The sequence below is a fragment of the Chionomys nivalis genome, chromosome 8 (assembly GCF_950005125.1).
Source record: "Chionomys nivalis chromosome 8, mChiNiv1.1, whole genome shotgun sequence".
Taxonomy (NCBI): Eukaryota; Metazoa; Chordata; class Mammalia; order Rodentia; family Cricetidae; genus Chionomys; species Chionomys nivalis.
Genome location: NC_080093.1, coordinates 20,961,807 through 20,978,657, shown reverse-complemented (window position 1 = coordinate 20,978,657; position 16,851 = coordinate 20,961,807). Strand labels below are relative to the sequence as shown.

Sequence of the window (16,851 nt, the reverse complement as noted above, 5' to 3'; positions counted from 1 at the left end):
TTCCCACACTCTCCCTTTCCAGCTCTTCCCCTATGCCCCCTCACATCTTCTCAACTTTATAACCTCTCCTTCTTTAATTATTGTGTAATATACACATGGATATATAAATACATGTATTGCTCATATGTACATATGTTTAAAGATAACCGTTTGGTACTGGATAACCTAGCGGGGGGGTGGGGTCTCATCTCTGGACAAGACGGATTCTCCCACTTTTAGCATCCATTAATTGCCTCTAGTTCTTCGTCTAGGAGTGGGGCCTTGTGAGACTTCTCACATCCATGTTGGCCAGCTGGAGCTGTCATTGTGCAGGTCTTGTGTTGTTGCCCTATTGTAAAAAGCTCACAGGTATAAGTCCCTATCATATATCAGTGACACTCTATCATATATAACCTGGAGTAACCACAAAAGCCAGGGAATAAAAAGAGTAGCCTGGTTTTAAACAGCCATATCTGTTTCAAGATCATGCCTGGTAAATGTCCTTCAAGCTCTACCTGCAGAGGAGTCAACTCATGAAATTCCAGAGCTGAGTTTTCACCTTTGATAATCTTGGTCAACACAGTGGTCTTTTAAAATATCTGGTTAAGTCTTCTTTGTCAAATGACCACCATCTTTTTAATTCACTCTACCCTTTAACTATTGCTTGGAATATGCCGAATATGACTTTGATACATGTATATAACTTATCTCATTATGCTACCCAGGCTTTTCTCAAACTCTTAGACTACGGTGATTCGCTTGTGTAAGCCTCCTGGGTGAGTGACCACATTCAGCCTAATAAACACATTTATTTATTTATTTATTTATTTATTTATTTATTTTTTATTTTGGTTTTTCGAGACAGGGTTTCTCTGTGGTTTTGGAGCCTGTCCTGAAACTAGCTCTTGTAGACCAGGCTGGTCTCGAACTCACAGAGATCCGCCTGCCTCTGCCTCCCGAGTGCTGGGATTAAAGGCGTGCACCACCACCGTCCTGCTAAACACATATTTTTAAATCTTTAAGGTCTGCAATGCTATTCCTGTCTTCCTCGATTATCTCCCAGGGAGCCACAGGAAAGTACTTAAAAATGTTGCTGATATAAAAAGTTATATTTTGAAACGAGTGAAAGAACACCAAGAAACACTGGACATGGACAATCCTCGGGACTTCATTGACTGTTTCCTGATCAAAATGGAACAGGTAAAAGGTTATTTGTGGGCTTTCATTTTGCATATCATCAATCATTTCTATTCTTACTCTTGGAAATTTAGCTTTCTAGGCAAGAAACACTTGGTAAGCACTTTAGTTTCTTTTGTGGGCATGGATTGGACTAGCATCATTTAAGATTTAAAAGTGAATTGTTAAGCAATTAAAATGCATCAGCATCATTTACTAAGTATATGAGGAAAAGGAATATACATTTCAGGTGAATTAGACATATAAGCGATGTTGAAAATACAGAATATCAAACACTAAAGTAAAAAGTGGACTTAACCATATAGGAGAATGGTAAACATGAGCTTCACCTGGTAGGCTTTTTTGGTGACTCATTTTATTACTAATTGTTGAGTATTTGCAGTGAGGTTGCAGGAGTGAGAATTAGGATGTGCACAGTGATGAGAGTGATGAGAGGCTCACATGTGTACTGACATGGAGGAAGGTCACCTTAGCTGAGTAGAACCAGAAATGATTCAGCACAAACAGGTAAAGATGTCTTTGAGGTACTCTGTATACACAGGTATTGGCATGAAGAGATTTGGTTTAGTCAGGCATTTGTTTAAAGCAAGACAGTGTAATGATTGTGCTACCAGGGTGAATCACTGAGTTCAGTGGAGTCATATCTGAGATGAGAATGGAGTTCAAAGACCAGATATAAGACCTTTCCTGTCTCTGGATTGGCTTAATGGTAGTCTGGATTATGGGAAAATAGATTCTGAAATAATATTGTCATTAATCTTGACTTATTCTCAGCTATCTTGAATTTTAAATCTATCTTATATTTTAAAAACCCACCAATTTATCAATGGGCAACTTGATTGTTCCCAAGGGACAATGCTGGAAGTCACACAGGAGAGTAGGCATCTCTTTGACATGTTAATTTCAATTAGTTTTTGGATGTATGGTGAAGAGTGGAATGATCAAGTCATATTTCTTTTATTTTTGCTATTTTGACGAACCACCGTGCTATTTGTCAAGATGACTGTAATAATTTATATTAGAATAGCAATGTGCAGAACACCTGCACTTACCATCTTAAAAGGACTCTCCCCAGTGGTTAGCACCCTTAGTGGTAACTGCAGGCCTATACAAAGCAGCCAGTTCCCCCTGTGGTTTAGAGACCCACACAGATGTTTATTTCCCTCTGCTCCAGAGTTGCTTAATTAATAGTCAATTTACTGGGAACCTTTGAGATAGAAAGTTTCAATTATAGCCTTGTCCTTCCTTCACTCAGAATTTTCTGTATGTTGGGATTTTTAAAGAATTTTATGATGCTGGGTGTGGTGGCGTATGCCTTTAATCCCACCATCTGGGAGGCAGAGGCAGGTAGATCTTTAAGTTCAAGACCAACCTGGTCTATAGAGCGAGTTCCAAGACAACCAGGTTAACAGAGCCACACTATCTCAAAAAACAAAAACAAAAAACTCCAAAACAACAACAACAAAAACCAAAACCCAAAACCAAAACCAAAAAAACCCAAAACTAAAAACCAAAACACCAGAAAACCAAAAGCCAAAATCCCAAACCAAAATAGACAAAAACAAAATAAAAACTATTTTTTTTTTAAAGCCAGGCAGTGGTGGTGAACGCCTTTAATCCCAGCACATGGGAGGCAGAGACAGGTGGAACTCTGAGTTCGAGGCCAGCCTGATCTACAGAGCAAGTTCCAGGATAGCCAAGGTTACACAGAGAAACCTGTCTCGACAAACCATAGAAACAAACAAATAAATGAAATAAGGAAGGAAAGACAGAAAGGAAGGAAGAAGAAAGCAAGCAAGAAAGAATTTTATGGTAGAGTCTTTGGATTGCCATAACTGGCCTAATATAATTTCAGCCTTTACTTCCCATTTGGTATAAATATAAATAATTTCTCAGTTGACAAATGTTGTGGAATATTTGATCACACTGTGATACCCTGAGACTGTGTTAGTAAGGTTAACCTTGAATCAGGGAGCATAGCCGGCAACCAGTTAACAAAAATTAGCCATAGAGAATACAGAGAACTCAGGATACGGATAGAAAGGCACAGCAAGGAGTAGGAAGGGGCTTGGAGATTTGTGGACTTGTTTTCCTTCCTTTTCTGTTCTGGGAAGTGTGGAGAGAAGGTCAGCTTGTCGCTCCTCTGTCGCATCTTTGATCTACCAGGTTTTCATGCCAATATCTGACGCCAAGTCTTTATTGGTAGCAGAACAACATAGATAAAAACAGACAGGTGTGTTAGGCTCAAATCCTATTCTGTCTTTTCTTCAGAGAGACAGGTGGAAGGGGATTCTGGAGTCTCTTATTCAATTTTGTATCACATTCTAAAAACTCTTCCTTGCCATGCTTACATTTTTAGTGCATGAGTATTCATGCTGATTTTAAGGATTTATTACTATTTGAAATTGTGCATAGGTATATGTATTTCTACACATGAGTCCAGGTGACCCTGGAAGCCGGAGGTGTTAGATTCTTTGATGCTGGAGTTACAGAGGGATTTGCAGAGGAGCCTGATGTAAGTGCTGGGAACTGAACTTGGGTTCTCTGGAAGAGCAACAAGGGCTTTTAACTGCTGAGCCATCTCCCCAGCCCTCATACAAAAGTCAAAATACTCATGTTCCAGCTGTACCACCTCCACTGCTCTAACGAGAAATTTGTACCAGGGGCTTCTTTTTCTTACGTTATTAGTGTGACATGGTTTTTATGGCGCAATATAGCTAGAAGAAGGTCTGAGAAATTGGATTTTGATGCAAGGAAGAAATAAGGGCATAGACATGAAGATTGGGTCAGGTAATTTGCATGGTCTGCCATATTGTGCACTTGCTACACCATTCACTTTCTAAATTTGCTTATCTGTAGAACGACCTGTATTATTTGCACTTGTTGAAATTTAATATAACTGTCACTATCTAATAATGAAATAAAAATTCCTAGGAAAAGAACAACCCACAGTCTGAGTTTACTACTGAAAGTCTGATGGCTACAGTGGCCGATGTGTTTGTAGCTGGATCAGAAACCACAAGTACTACCCTGAGATACGGACTCTTGCTCCTCTTGAAGCACACAGAGGTCACAGGTATGAGTTTGACGTGTAGGAGGCAAAGCTGACATCTCTGAAAAAAGTTTAATATTGATGTTTTTGTGTCACTAGCTGTCACTATACACATATGATAAGATAAAAATGAGATCAATTTTGACAATAGATAGAACAAGAGAGGGAAGTATAGTTACTGTGAGCAGTGATCAAACACCAAAGCTCCAAAGGAAAAGATACTCTAGGTACTGTCTGGAGTGTATATGTTTGTGTGTGTGTGTGTGTGCATATGGATGTGTGTGTATTTATATGTATGTGTGAATGTTTGCATGTATGTGTGTGTGAGTATATTTTGTGCGAAGTGATCATAGGGTATAACTCATCTCAATTGTAAACAGAAACAGTATAATCAAATAATAGAAATAGTTATTATTTACAAATGTGAACAGAAACTATAGACAAAACTTTTAGAATGTCTCAAAGTGAATGCCTTTGGGAAATGTAAGGATGAAAAAGGATACTAAGTTTTACATATGCACAAATATACACATGTACTTGTATGTACATGTATATTAGTATCCAAAAATTTATTTACTGATTTTATGTGCATGGGCATTTTCCCTACATGTATGTTTGTGGACTGTGTTCATGTCTGGTGCCCACAAGTCCACAAGAGGGCATCAGATCTCCCGATACTGAGTTAGAGGCAGTTGTGGGCCACCTGTAGGTATAGAAATTAAATCTGGGTCCTTTGGAGGACAGGCCAGTGCTTTTAGCCACGGAAGCATCCCTCCAGCTTCAGGTTTTCATTTTAAGAATTACTGTTATTTTGATGTGAAATTAATTTTTGTTTTGTGTTTTTTCTATATAATGGTAATATTGGAATTCATTGGTATAAGACATTTACATATTAAAAACATTTCATCTTTTCTGTGTATTGATAATGCTGCACAATAATGTACCTGTCTGCACAGGTAATGCCTAAATAGTGGGAGAGTTTTGTGTATTATACCAAGTTTCTAATTCAGGCGTGTGGCCTGATATATTTTTTTTTTATCACACTTCATATTGACTTGAATCATTATAGCAACTCTACCATTTCTCAATTGTGCCTTATCAGCTAAAGTCCAGAAAGAGATTGACCATGTGATTGGCAGAAACAGGAGCCCCTGCATGCAGGACAGAACCCGAATGCCCTACACAGATGCAACGGTGCACGAGATCCAGAGATACGTTAACCTCATCCCCAACAATGTGCCCCATGCAGCTACCTGTGATGTCAGATTCAGAAATTATGTAATCCCCAAGGTAAGCTTATTTCTCTGACCCTGCACTTCAGTTATCTTTTAGTTTTCAAATTAAAAATCTGGTGCCAATCCTTCACCAACACAAAATGAGAAATTTCAGGACTCCTGTATGACTAGTAAGTTTTATGACTTTCTTCCTCCTTTCCTCTTCCTTCCTCTTCCTCCTCCTCTTCTGATGGGATCTCACTGTGTGGCTCTGGCTAACCTCTAACTCACAGATCTGCTTGAGGCTTCATGAGGCATCTTATTAGTGAGTGTCATCCAAATATAGACTTCTTAAATAGTTTTGGGGTTATGTTTACATTTTCTAAGTAAATGTTAAATATTCAGTTTGTTGATTTTCCAATATGCTTCTCTGAGGCTTTTTATTGGGGTGATTTTAAATGCAGTAATTTACAAATCATTGATGCGTTAATGTGCTAAAACTTGATTTGTGGGTTTGATTATGGTCCCAAGTTATCTGACCTTTCCTTAATTTTCTCAACATTGTTTTCAGTACGATGGCTTCCACATAGATTACCCTTTTCCAGAATGAATGAGATTTCTGAATTTATGAATAAAGTATAAACTCTTTAAAACACTTAAAACTCTGCTATTTTTTGTTAACTAGCTATGAGAGCTGTATACTGCTGAAAGGTGTTGAAGTCCCCTACTCTTACTATATTGGAGTCTATGTTTCCCTCTAATCCTAATATGTTAAGCTTTTATATTTGTTGCTCTATGTTGTACCATGTTTTATGTTGGAAACACATATAATAACATACAATAGATAATTGGTATTATATAATATCATCTATATATGATTATAAATTATAATATATAACATATAATTTAATTTTATATATTCCTCTGACTGAGTTAACTCTTTTACTATGACATTATTTGTCTCATTTTTCTGATTTTGGCTTAAAGTATATTTTATTTAATTATGGCTACTTCTGTTTTACTTAGATTCCAATGATTGTACCATTTTATTGCATCTCTTTCAGTTTATATACATACCTATAGGTGAAGTAAACTAACAATATATATTTTTTGAACATTAAGTTTCTCATGGTATGGTATTTCAATTTGAGAATTTCATATATAATTAGGGTAAGCATGGAAAAGCAGTGCCTTCCAATTATCATTTATTTTCTGGTCTAATTATAGCTTCTTTATTTGTTCTCTCTCTTTTTTTCTAAAATTTTATTTTTAAAATATATGTTTATTTATTATGTATACAGTGTTCTACCTGCATGTAGGCCTGCATGCTTAGAAGAGGGCACCAAATCTCATTAAAGATGGTTGTGAGCCACCATATGGTTGTTGGGAATTGAACTCAGGACCTTTGGTAAAGCAGGCAGTGCTCTTAACCTCTGAGCCATCTCTCCAGCCTTCTTTTCCCTCTTTTAAGCACATCTTTTGTGGAATATGGCTTACCCAAAAAGTGTGTAAGCATGTTTTGAATTCTTCTTATTTTGTGTGTGTGTCTACTATAGATTTTGCTTTGTATAGGAAAGTAAATTTTTGATTCATCATGATATGTTGAAATGGCAACTTAACATGCTGATAAAGTTTAAAAAGAGATAAACAAATAAGCAAACAAACAAAAAGGGAAACAAAATAGTCCAATAGAAGACCCTGTATATATACATATTTTTTCCTACATTTTGAGCATTTTTAAAAATTTGAGTCAGGGTCTCATTGTTTTGTTGATGTTGTCCCTGGTCCTTTGAATTTAGGTGATTTCCATATTTCTGCCTTTCAGTGCTAGGCTATGGCCATGTGCCACCTTGCTCATGTATATTTTGAAAATTTATCATTTTTACTTCCTTTCTTTCTTTTCTTTGTAGTACTGGGGATTGAACCCGAGGCCTTGTACACATCAACTAAGTGTTGTTACATTGAGCTATGGCTCCACAATTTGATTTGGATGCCATATCCTTTGTCCTTTGCTTATATTTGAACATACTTAAACATTTATAATTTTTGAACTGGCATTTCTTTCACTTTGAAGAACTACTTTTTTTTTTTTTTTTTTTTTTTTTTTTTTTTTTTTTTCTGGAGCCTTTATCGTGGCTTCAATTTTTAGGACTAACTTTGACGGGTATAGTGTTCTTTTTGCTTCATGAATGAGGATGTCTAAGACAGTTGAAAAGAAGCTATGATAGCATTTTATTTCTTTCATTGTTAATTTTTAAAATTACATTTATTTATTGAGTGTGTGTGTGTGTGTGTGTGTGTGTGAATCAGGGGGCCACTTGCATGAGTCAGTTTTCTTCTTTCACCTTCTGGGATTGGATCTGGGGGTCAAACTCAGGCTTTCAGGCTTCCATGCAAGCCTTTACCTGTCGAGCCACCTCGCCAGCTGCTCCATGCATTGTTTTCTTTATCACATGCTTTTGTTTGTAATTTTCAGGGCACACAGATAGTCACATCACTGACTTCTGTGCTACATGATGACAAAGAATTTCCCAACCCAAAAATATTTGATCCTGGCCATTTTCTGGATGAGAAAGGAAACTTTAAGAAGAGTGACTACTTTATGCCTTTCTCAACAGGTAAATGAATTTATTTCTATTTGTACTTCAGGTACAAGGTAAACCTTTTTCGGGGGGCACTATGTTGTCTAGGCTGACCTTAGACTCCTGAACTCAAGCTTCTTGTTCCAGCTGTCTGAATATTTGGCACTAGAGACATGTACCACAAGGCATGATTCTACAAGTTACAATTTTGAGATAAATTGGATCATCTACCATGTCCTCAGGGACAGGTGGGTTTGCCCTTTGTGCCTAGCCTCAGGAGCAAGACTCCCAATGCCCACACATGTTCCTCAATTGTGGCCCATCCTCATTGTTGCTCCACGTTAGTGGGACTTTGAGACCATCCAGCCTATGTTTTAAATTGAGAAAATGAGAACATAGTCAGTTGAATTCTGCTTCTGCATTTACCTCTACCCTTCCTAAGTGCTACTACTGGAAGTGAACCTCATTTAGACTGTCCTAATCTGCATGAGAAAAGTGTCTCAGTTCATTCTCAGACATCTCTGAGAAACCAAGTGCCCTAGAGAATATAATGGGCTCTGGTGAGACTCACTCCTGAGTTAGGGAAGCAGGTGAGTCAACAGGGTGCTGTAATGCAGTTGGACTAGTGCTGTGAGAGAGGGAAGCTTGGGTTTCTGGCGAGGTCAGAGGGGAAGTTGCTCACAACCTGCTCTTTCATATCCATGGGAGTATTCGAACAGGGTAGAGGGAAGTTGGCTGACTCACAAGGAGGAAGGAAGTAAGAAAAGAAGAGGAGGCAGGGAACTGTTCGGAGGAAATAAAGTACAGGAGGAGACATTTTCCATAGATGCAGGAGACTAGAACTTGATGAGAAGGAAGGCTGAGAAAGACCTTAAAAATGTGTATCAGACAAGATACCACAGTGCAAAAGGATGTTTCTATGCAGTTGAACAAGGAGTCACAAACCCCTGAGTTGATGAATGTTTCTATTTTTTCTTGCTTTCATAATTAAGATGTTTAAAATTTTAATTTGTAATTCTTAAGTACGTGTGTGAATGTGCATACTTCTGTAAAGGCCTAAGAACAATTTTGGATGTTACCAGCAGGAGCCATCCACCGCTTCCTTTGAGGCAGTGTCTCATGTTAGCCAGGAGCTCACCAATTAGGCCAGGCTGGCTGGCCAGCAGCCCAGGGATCCTTCTGCCTTCGCTTCCTGTGATAGCAAGAACATGCCACCAAGCCCAACTTTTTGCATGGCTATTGGAGATTAAACTTTAGCATTCATGCGTGTGTGGCTAGGACTTTACCTGCTGAGCCATTCCCAAATTTATGCTTTATTTTTAATTGATATAGAAAAAAACTGTACATATGTCTGGAGTACCACGTGACTTTCCATTCAGATGTACATAGTGCAATGTTCAAATTAGGTTCACAACAAAGAAATGATACAATGAAATTATTTATGTGATGTATTCAATCCACCATAGTAAACAAAATACATTTTATATACTAAAAAAAAAAATGTGGAAGGACACTCTGTAGTGATTCTAGAGTCCCTAGAGTTTCCTTTACTTATGATCCTCCATCTTGGATGTTCAATTTCACTGCATATTATGTGTCCCGAGTCTCTGGACACAGAGTCACATTCATTCCTTGCCATGTGTTTTAATGACTTTCATGTGGGTCTGCATTGTACATTTTCATATGTGACAGACTGCCCTTCTTTTTAGGGTACTCATATTTGGGCAGAGAGGCAAAAGATGACATAGCATCATGTTCAAGTGGTCCACGCTACTATGAAAACAGGGACAGTAAGGAAGCCTGGAAGTCAGGGTCACAAAAGGTCCTAAAGAAATGGCACATATAGTGGGTCTTCAGGAAAATATCAGAGCAGCACTTCTTAATCAAATGGTGAAGCCTGAAGCTTTCTTTATGGTGCTCAAGATTGGGGAAGGCAGCGATGAATGGAGCTGAAGAGGGAGAGGCATGGCATTGAGTATCAGACAGAAAAGAGAATTTAAAGATCCAGACCAAGGCGTTTGGATCTTGCCTCAGAGGATAAATGCAGGAGATGCATCTGAAGTGAGGAAATTATAGACAGGTAAACTTGAATAGGCAGAAATGGAACTTAGTATTGGAATCCCTTTGACACTTGCACCTTTGGCAATTAGAGCAGTGACGTGAATGTGTCACTAGAAGATTGACGTCAACTTGAAAGGTCAAAGGATAGTTCTACTGTAGGAATTGTTCTTAAAGTTGTGATGTAGAGCTTATAAAAATATTTAAAGAATGAAGGGGGCCCATGCAAGCCAGACAGTAAGTAGATGACATTGCGTCCAATGTTGTGTGCATCTCTGTTTATTTAGTCATTCTGTGTTTGACTCAGTCACTCACCATTTAAAAATCAAGTACACGACTGCCTTTATAACAGTTCATCACCTACTGTAAGGAGGGAATCCTCTGAGTTTGCTTTTGTTTTTCAGGAAAGCGAATGTGCGTGGGAGAGGCCCTGGCTCGCATGGAGCTGTTTCTGTTTCTGACCACCATTGTACAGAATTTCGACCTGAAATCACCTGTTGATACAAAGGACATTGAAACTACTTCAGTGGCCAGTACTTTTGGCCGTGTGCCACCTTCATACCAGCTGTATTTCATTCCTCGTTAAAGAACAGACTGGCTGTTGGTATGCAGGTGTCTGTGACTTCTTCCCAAAGGAATGGCCGTCCTCCTTCCCACCATTAGGGATACCTCTCTCATTTATTCCCTCACATCTCTCCCTCGCCCCACAATCCAGTGAACATCCATCTTCTTTAGGAAGATTTTCCTGAGTTATCACCCACTGCCCTCTCCAGTCTGTAACACTTGTATTGATCATGACCTGTACTAACTGTACTGAGTTATTAGCATGTTATGAATGTAATACAGAGCAGTTCAACCAAGAGCCATCTCTGGTCTTCTTGGTTCAAAATAAAAGGGGTTTTTAACCGATGGGTCATTTTCTATTTTTCATATTTTTTATAAAGAAAACAAACTATCTTTTTTATTATACATACCAATCCAAGTTCCCACTCCCTCCCTTTCTCCCATTCCCTCCACACACTCTCCACCCCACCCCCATCCACTCTTATGAGAAGGCAAGGCACATTGCTTTGGGGAAGGTCCAAGGCCCTCACTACTATATCTATGCTGAGCAAGGTATCCATCCAAAGAGAATAGGTTCCCAAAAAGCCAGTACAAGCAGTAGGGATAAATCCTACTGCGAGTGGCCCCTCAGTCTGCCCCAACTATGCAACTCAATCACATTCAGAGGGACTAGTTTGATCCTATGCTGTTCTTCTGTAACAGAGCATCTATCTTCAGCCTACAGGCCCATAGTATCTGGCAGACTTTTCCTTGAAGCAGAGAATTTCAAAGACAGTTCCGCCTATATTGGCAGTCTGTCAGTCACTTTCTTCTGTGTCCCATAGAATGTCTGGCAGTTCTTTCATAAAGCAGGAACCCCAAAGGACCATCTCACCTTTAGACAAATTCAACAGTCATTTTTCTGTGGGTCCTGCATGTCTAGTTCATACAGCATAACATCAAACATTCCAGGCAAGAGCAGTTTCTTGCCCAAATGGCTAACCAACTCCATAAGGAGCCTCTTCAATGCCCATCATCCTCTTGAAGTAATTGGTGCCGCCAGGAGCAGATGTGTCTCACTGTCATGAAAACTCCTAAGTTCTTAAAATATTTTAAATGCCATATTCTGAAGGTCTCTGAAAGATTTGAAGAATACCTATCTTACTGAACTATATCTCTATATGTCTAGAAAACCTAACATGATTACAAGATTGACTATTAAAGATGACTATCTATTAACCTGTATTTCTTAATTATACATTACAATTTTAAATGAGCTGCACAAATACAGTACCTTAATCAGGAACAGAAATATACATATAACAAAACTGAACTAAAATTTGCGTCAGTAGACCAAGATCCATATCAGTGCAGAGTATCCATCTCTATAGCATATCCCCTTTAAATGTAAACAAACATTTATAAATAATATTTGGGAATTTGAGCGTAGTTTTCTCCAAACTGCTTCCTGCTTTTTGTTCACAGCGACTTTTGGGGTATTTTGGTTCATCAAACCACATTAGTCTGGAAGGAATCCACAGGTTCTCATCCTCTGTGGAAACAAAAGAAGAATCTCTTTTCCAAAGCAACATATTCTTTACTCAAATTTTGAAATTAAGATTCCTTTAAAGTATATATGTTGGTTTAACTTAGCAGTCCCCAGAACCAAATGTCTCTCTTCAGTCAAAAAATTCAAAGAAAACACAATAGCACACATAATCCAGTTTCTCTGTGTATATTCTATCTTTACATGACTTATTTTTCTTACTGTATTTTTTTGTACAAGTTTACTCTGTCTCTTTAAAGACCTTTGTTTTATTTTTGAAATAACTATTTACTTTTTTCATAACTCTCTATACTCTTTTTCTTCTCTCTCCCAAGTCTACATATATTTATCCAATATTGTGACCCATTTAGAGGTCTTTTTTTTTTAAAAAAAAATTCTGAATCTGTCTTTATTGCATATCTATAATCCTTTTCTGACCAGGACCACTTCTTAAAATACAAAGCAGCATGGCTAGGACTAAGGCTGCTTTTTCTTTTGGCTTCACCTAGTTCCTCATGGTGGAGGTCTGTTTCACTGCCTTCAGACTGCCAGGTGGAAGTCATGCTCACCACCTCAACTCTGGTAACCAGTTTGCCCATGGTCCCATCAGGTAACTTGCAGCATGCTGCCCACAAACCCCATTCAAGTGCTCAGCTTCCTGAAAAAGACAGAGTTTGTTCTGACAACATGGCCCTGGAAGCTACTTTTCAAAACCACACATTTTTTCCTGCTAATACTGAATCAGGAAGACTTCTCTTAAAGGAATTATGCCTCTACTTGCTTCTAGCAAACAGAGCCCACTGAAGAAAATGCTGCTATCAAAATTTCATGCTTAACTCTGTTTTTTTTTTTTGTGTCTAGGATTACTTTCCAAGCTTTCTCAGGTTTTACGTGGATTTAGTCAGCCCCACGTTGGGCATCAGTTGAAGGTTCCTTTCTTCTTTATTTCTTCCTTCCTTTTTATGCATATGAGTATTTGCCTGCATGTATGTATGTGTACTACATGCGTTGCTGGTGCTCATGGAGGTCAGCAAAGAGCATTATATCCTTTTCTTGGTTCAGTCCTTTCATTTTGACCTTAACAAAATGCTCAGCACAACAGACTGTAAGCATGTTCCTCCAGCTAGCTTTGTATGGTTGTTCCAGTTATGAATTTGGGAAGAAAACTAGATAAGTGCTGTGTATATAACACTAAGTTAAAATGTCAAGGTGTGTGTGACACATAATATTATCTATGCTATATTGTTTAGGTTAATTTCCATTTGTAATAAAGTAGTGCCTGTAAATCCACTAACATACAGCATAAATATAAACCTATGATATAAAACTTGAAGAATATGCAAAAATTCCATTTCCTAAATCATCCAACTATTTTCTTTAATTAGTAATTACTTGTGCAGTGATATACAGACCTCCCCCAACTCAACCATCCCCATTCTTCCCACCCTATACCCAGGAGATCTTATCTATTTCCCCTTTCTAGGGCCATCTATGCAAGTCCCTCTCAGGGTCCTCTTTGTGATCAATTTTAGAGAAGATTCCACGAGTGCTGAGAAGAAGTTATATTCTTTTGTGTTTGGGTGGAATGTTCTGTAGATGTTTGTTAATTTCATTTGAGTCATGGTATCTGTTAGTTCTCTTATTTCTCTGTTAAGTTTCTGTCTGTTTGACCTGTCCATTGGGGAGAGTGAGGTGTTGAAGTCTCCAACTGTTAGTGTGTGGGGTTTGATGTGCGATATAATATTTCTTTTACATATGTGGGGCATAGATGTTCAGGATTGAGACTTCATCTTGATGGACTGTTCCTGTTATGAGTATAAAGTGTACTTCTCTGTCTCTTTTGGTTGATGTTAGTTTAAAGTCTATTTTGTTAGATATTAGGATAGCTACACCCACTTGTTTTTTAGGTCCATTTGATTGGAAAATCTTTTCTCAACCCTTTACTCTGAGGTAATGTCTGTCTTTGAGGTTGAGGTATGTTTCTTATATACAGGTTGGATCCTGCTTTTGTATCCAGCCTGTGTCTTTTTATAAGTGAATTGAGTCCATTGATATTAAGAGATATTAATGACTAGTGTTATTAATTTTTGTTATTTTTTGGTGGTAGTGTGTGTGTTTCCCTTCTTAGGGTTTTGTTGGTATAAGGTTATCTGTTGTGCATGTTCTTGTGGGTGCAGTTAGCTTCCTTGGGTTGGAGTTTTTCTTCTAGTATTTTCTGTAGGACTGGATTTGTGAATAGGTATTGTTTAAATTTGGGTTTATCATGAAATATCTTGTTTTCTCCATCAATGGTGATTGAAAGCTTTGCTGGGTCTAGTAGTCTGGGCTTGAATTCGTGGTCTCTTAGTGTTTGCAGTACATCTGCCCAGGACCTTCTGGTTTTCATGGTTCTATTGAGAAGTCGGGTGTTATTCTGATAGGTCTACCTTTACATGTTTTTCTTTGCAGCTCTTAATTTTCTTTTGTATTTTTGTATGTTTTGCATTTTGATTATTATATGGTGAGGGTTTTTTTTATACAATCTATTTTGTGTTCTGTAAGCTTATTGTACCTTCATAGGGATATCCTTCTGTAGGTTGGGGAAGTGTTCTTCTATGATTTTGTTTAATATACTTTCTGTGCCTTTGAGCTGGAGTTCTCCTTCTTCTATCCCTATTCTTCTTATGTTTGGTCCTTTCATGATATTCCAGATTTCCTGGATGTTTTGTGTTTAGAATTTGTTGGATTTAATGTTTTCTTTGACTAATGAATTTATTTCCTCCATAGTGTCTTCAATCCCTGGAATTTTCTCTTCCATCTCTTGTATTCTGTTGGTTATCTTTGCCTCTGTAGTTCCTGTTCATTTATCCAGATTTTCCATATCCAGAATTCCCTTGGTTTGTGTTTTCTTTATTGCCTCTATTTTAGACTTCAAGTCTTGAATTGTTTGCTTCACCTATTTGATTGATTTTTCTTGTTTTTTTTTTTTTTTTTTTTTTGGTTTTCTTTGAGAGATTTATTAATTTCTTCCAATTTTTTGTTTGTCTTTTCCTCCATTTCTTTAAGGGAGTTTTTCATTTCCATTTTAAAGGTCTTCATAAAGTTATGTTTAAAATCATTTTTTTCTGCTTCTTCTGGGTTAGGATGATCAAGTCTTCCTGATGTATGACCACTGGGTTCAGGTGTTACCATGTTGTTTTTTACGTTGTTAGATGAATTCTTGCATTGGCATCTACCCATCTCTTCCTTCTTTGATGCCAGCAATGTCTTTGCATCTGGTCCAATTCTTGCAGTGGCTCTCTGTGTCTTGTGAACTGTTCTTGGCCTGCTCTGTACTGTCTGTGTTTCTGGGGATTCGGAGCAGCCTACCTCTTGGTCCTATGTTTTGGTCCTCTCTGTGTAGTAGCATGCTCTTTTCAGAGTTCCTCTGAGGTTGCAGGGGGATAGGCCAGTTGGGGGCATAGTGGGATTTGTAGCTTACAAGGTCTGATGGTCGGGGTGGGGGTAATGGAGCAATCTACCTGCAGGAAACTCTCCTGCTGGCAGGCTAGCGTTCCATTTTTAAGTGAATGATTATAGGCAAAAACATGTTTTTTATCTCCCTCATATGGTTAAATATTTTATGTATAACGGTGAAAAAGTATTAATCAAACAAGCCACGTACATTCATACCCAAACAACGTGTTATAGATTAATCATGTGGCCATCAAGGTGTTTTAGTCAGGTCTTTCACTGGCAGGCTGCATTTTGCAGTTATAAAGAAAGGGCCAATTACTTTATTAATTTTCTTGAAAGGTAATCTTATTAAGGAATCACAAACCTAAACTTTTACATAAGAAAAAGAATCAGTCAACTCTACTTTAAATCTTTAGGGTACATATCCATTCATTAATAATTTTATATCAGGAAATTGAGGACATAAGTGGGTATAAGGAATTAGTCATCACCTATGGTCATCCACCAAACCTAGCAAGGAGAGAGTATATCAGCCAGCAATAATTGGGCGGCTTTGTTCTTGTTCCCAGAGTGTAAAGAGTTCTGCATTCAACTGTGTGCCTTTTTAAACCTTTAGATTGTCTTCTGATGCACTCTGAGACCTGTGAACATATCTCCCGACATTAAGGTCAAAAGAATTTAAACTAGCTGGGCTGTTGGGACTCAATTGCTAGTCATTAACTTGAGCAACAATTCATGCAGCTCCTTAGGTGAGACTCACAGACTTTGGCTCTGAAACATATCCTTGTATTTATTTTTATTCATCAAAACTCTGTATACACTATCATTATTATTATCAAATTATGCAGTGCACCTTAGGGAAGGGGTCATCTTCTTGACAATCCAAAAGTAAAAATGCATAGAAAAATTGAATGATTCCAAAAGATAAACACTATATTACAGGCAGTTGAGGTCTCCTTATATCCATTCACATTATGCTAGATAGCAGAGGAAGATATCTGTGGCAAACATTTAAAGGCACAGTAGAAGCAAAAGGCATTCTGGGGTCTGTAGTCCCATTACCTTGCCTAAACGAGATTGACCTATCAGAGAATTCCCTTCTGGTAGACTGACACCTGGAGCTTCTATTGCAACTTGCTGCTCTTCTGGAAAGGCTCACGGCACAACATAAAAGAATGCAACATATCTTTGCATCATTAAACAAATATTTCACAGAATAAATAAATGTAACACTTTTCCCCGTAA

At 38.0% G+C, this 16,851-nt stretch overlaps 1 protein-coding gene across 6 annotated transcripts in view; it reads left to right on the top strand.

The window, feature by feature from the left end:
- Nucleotides 1–16,851, top strand: part of LOC130879218 (cytochrome P450 2C55) — a 31,966-nt gene that overhangs the window by 8,181 nt on the left and 6,934 nt on the right. For 3 of the 6 annotated variants that reach the window (XM_057777501.1, XM_057777498.1, XM_057777500.1), the window contains 4 exons: nucleotides 1,003–1,179; nucleotides 4,111–4,252; nucleotides 5,331–5,518; nucleotides 7,919–8,060. In XM_057777501.1, the coding sequence (XP_057633484.1) occupies nucleotides 1,003–1,179; nucleotides 4,111–4,252; nucleotides 5,331–5,518; nucleotides 7,919–8,060 (649 nt within the window). Of the gene's footprint in view, nucleotides 1–1,002; nucleotides 1,180–4,110; nucleotides 4,253–5,330; nucleotides 5,519–7,918; nucleotides 8,061–10,486; nucleotides 10,669–16,851 lie in introns of those variants that run through there. The other 3 variants (XM_057777497.1, XM_057777499.1, XM_057777502.1) reach the window with 3 other exon arrangements.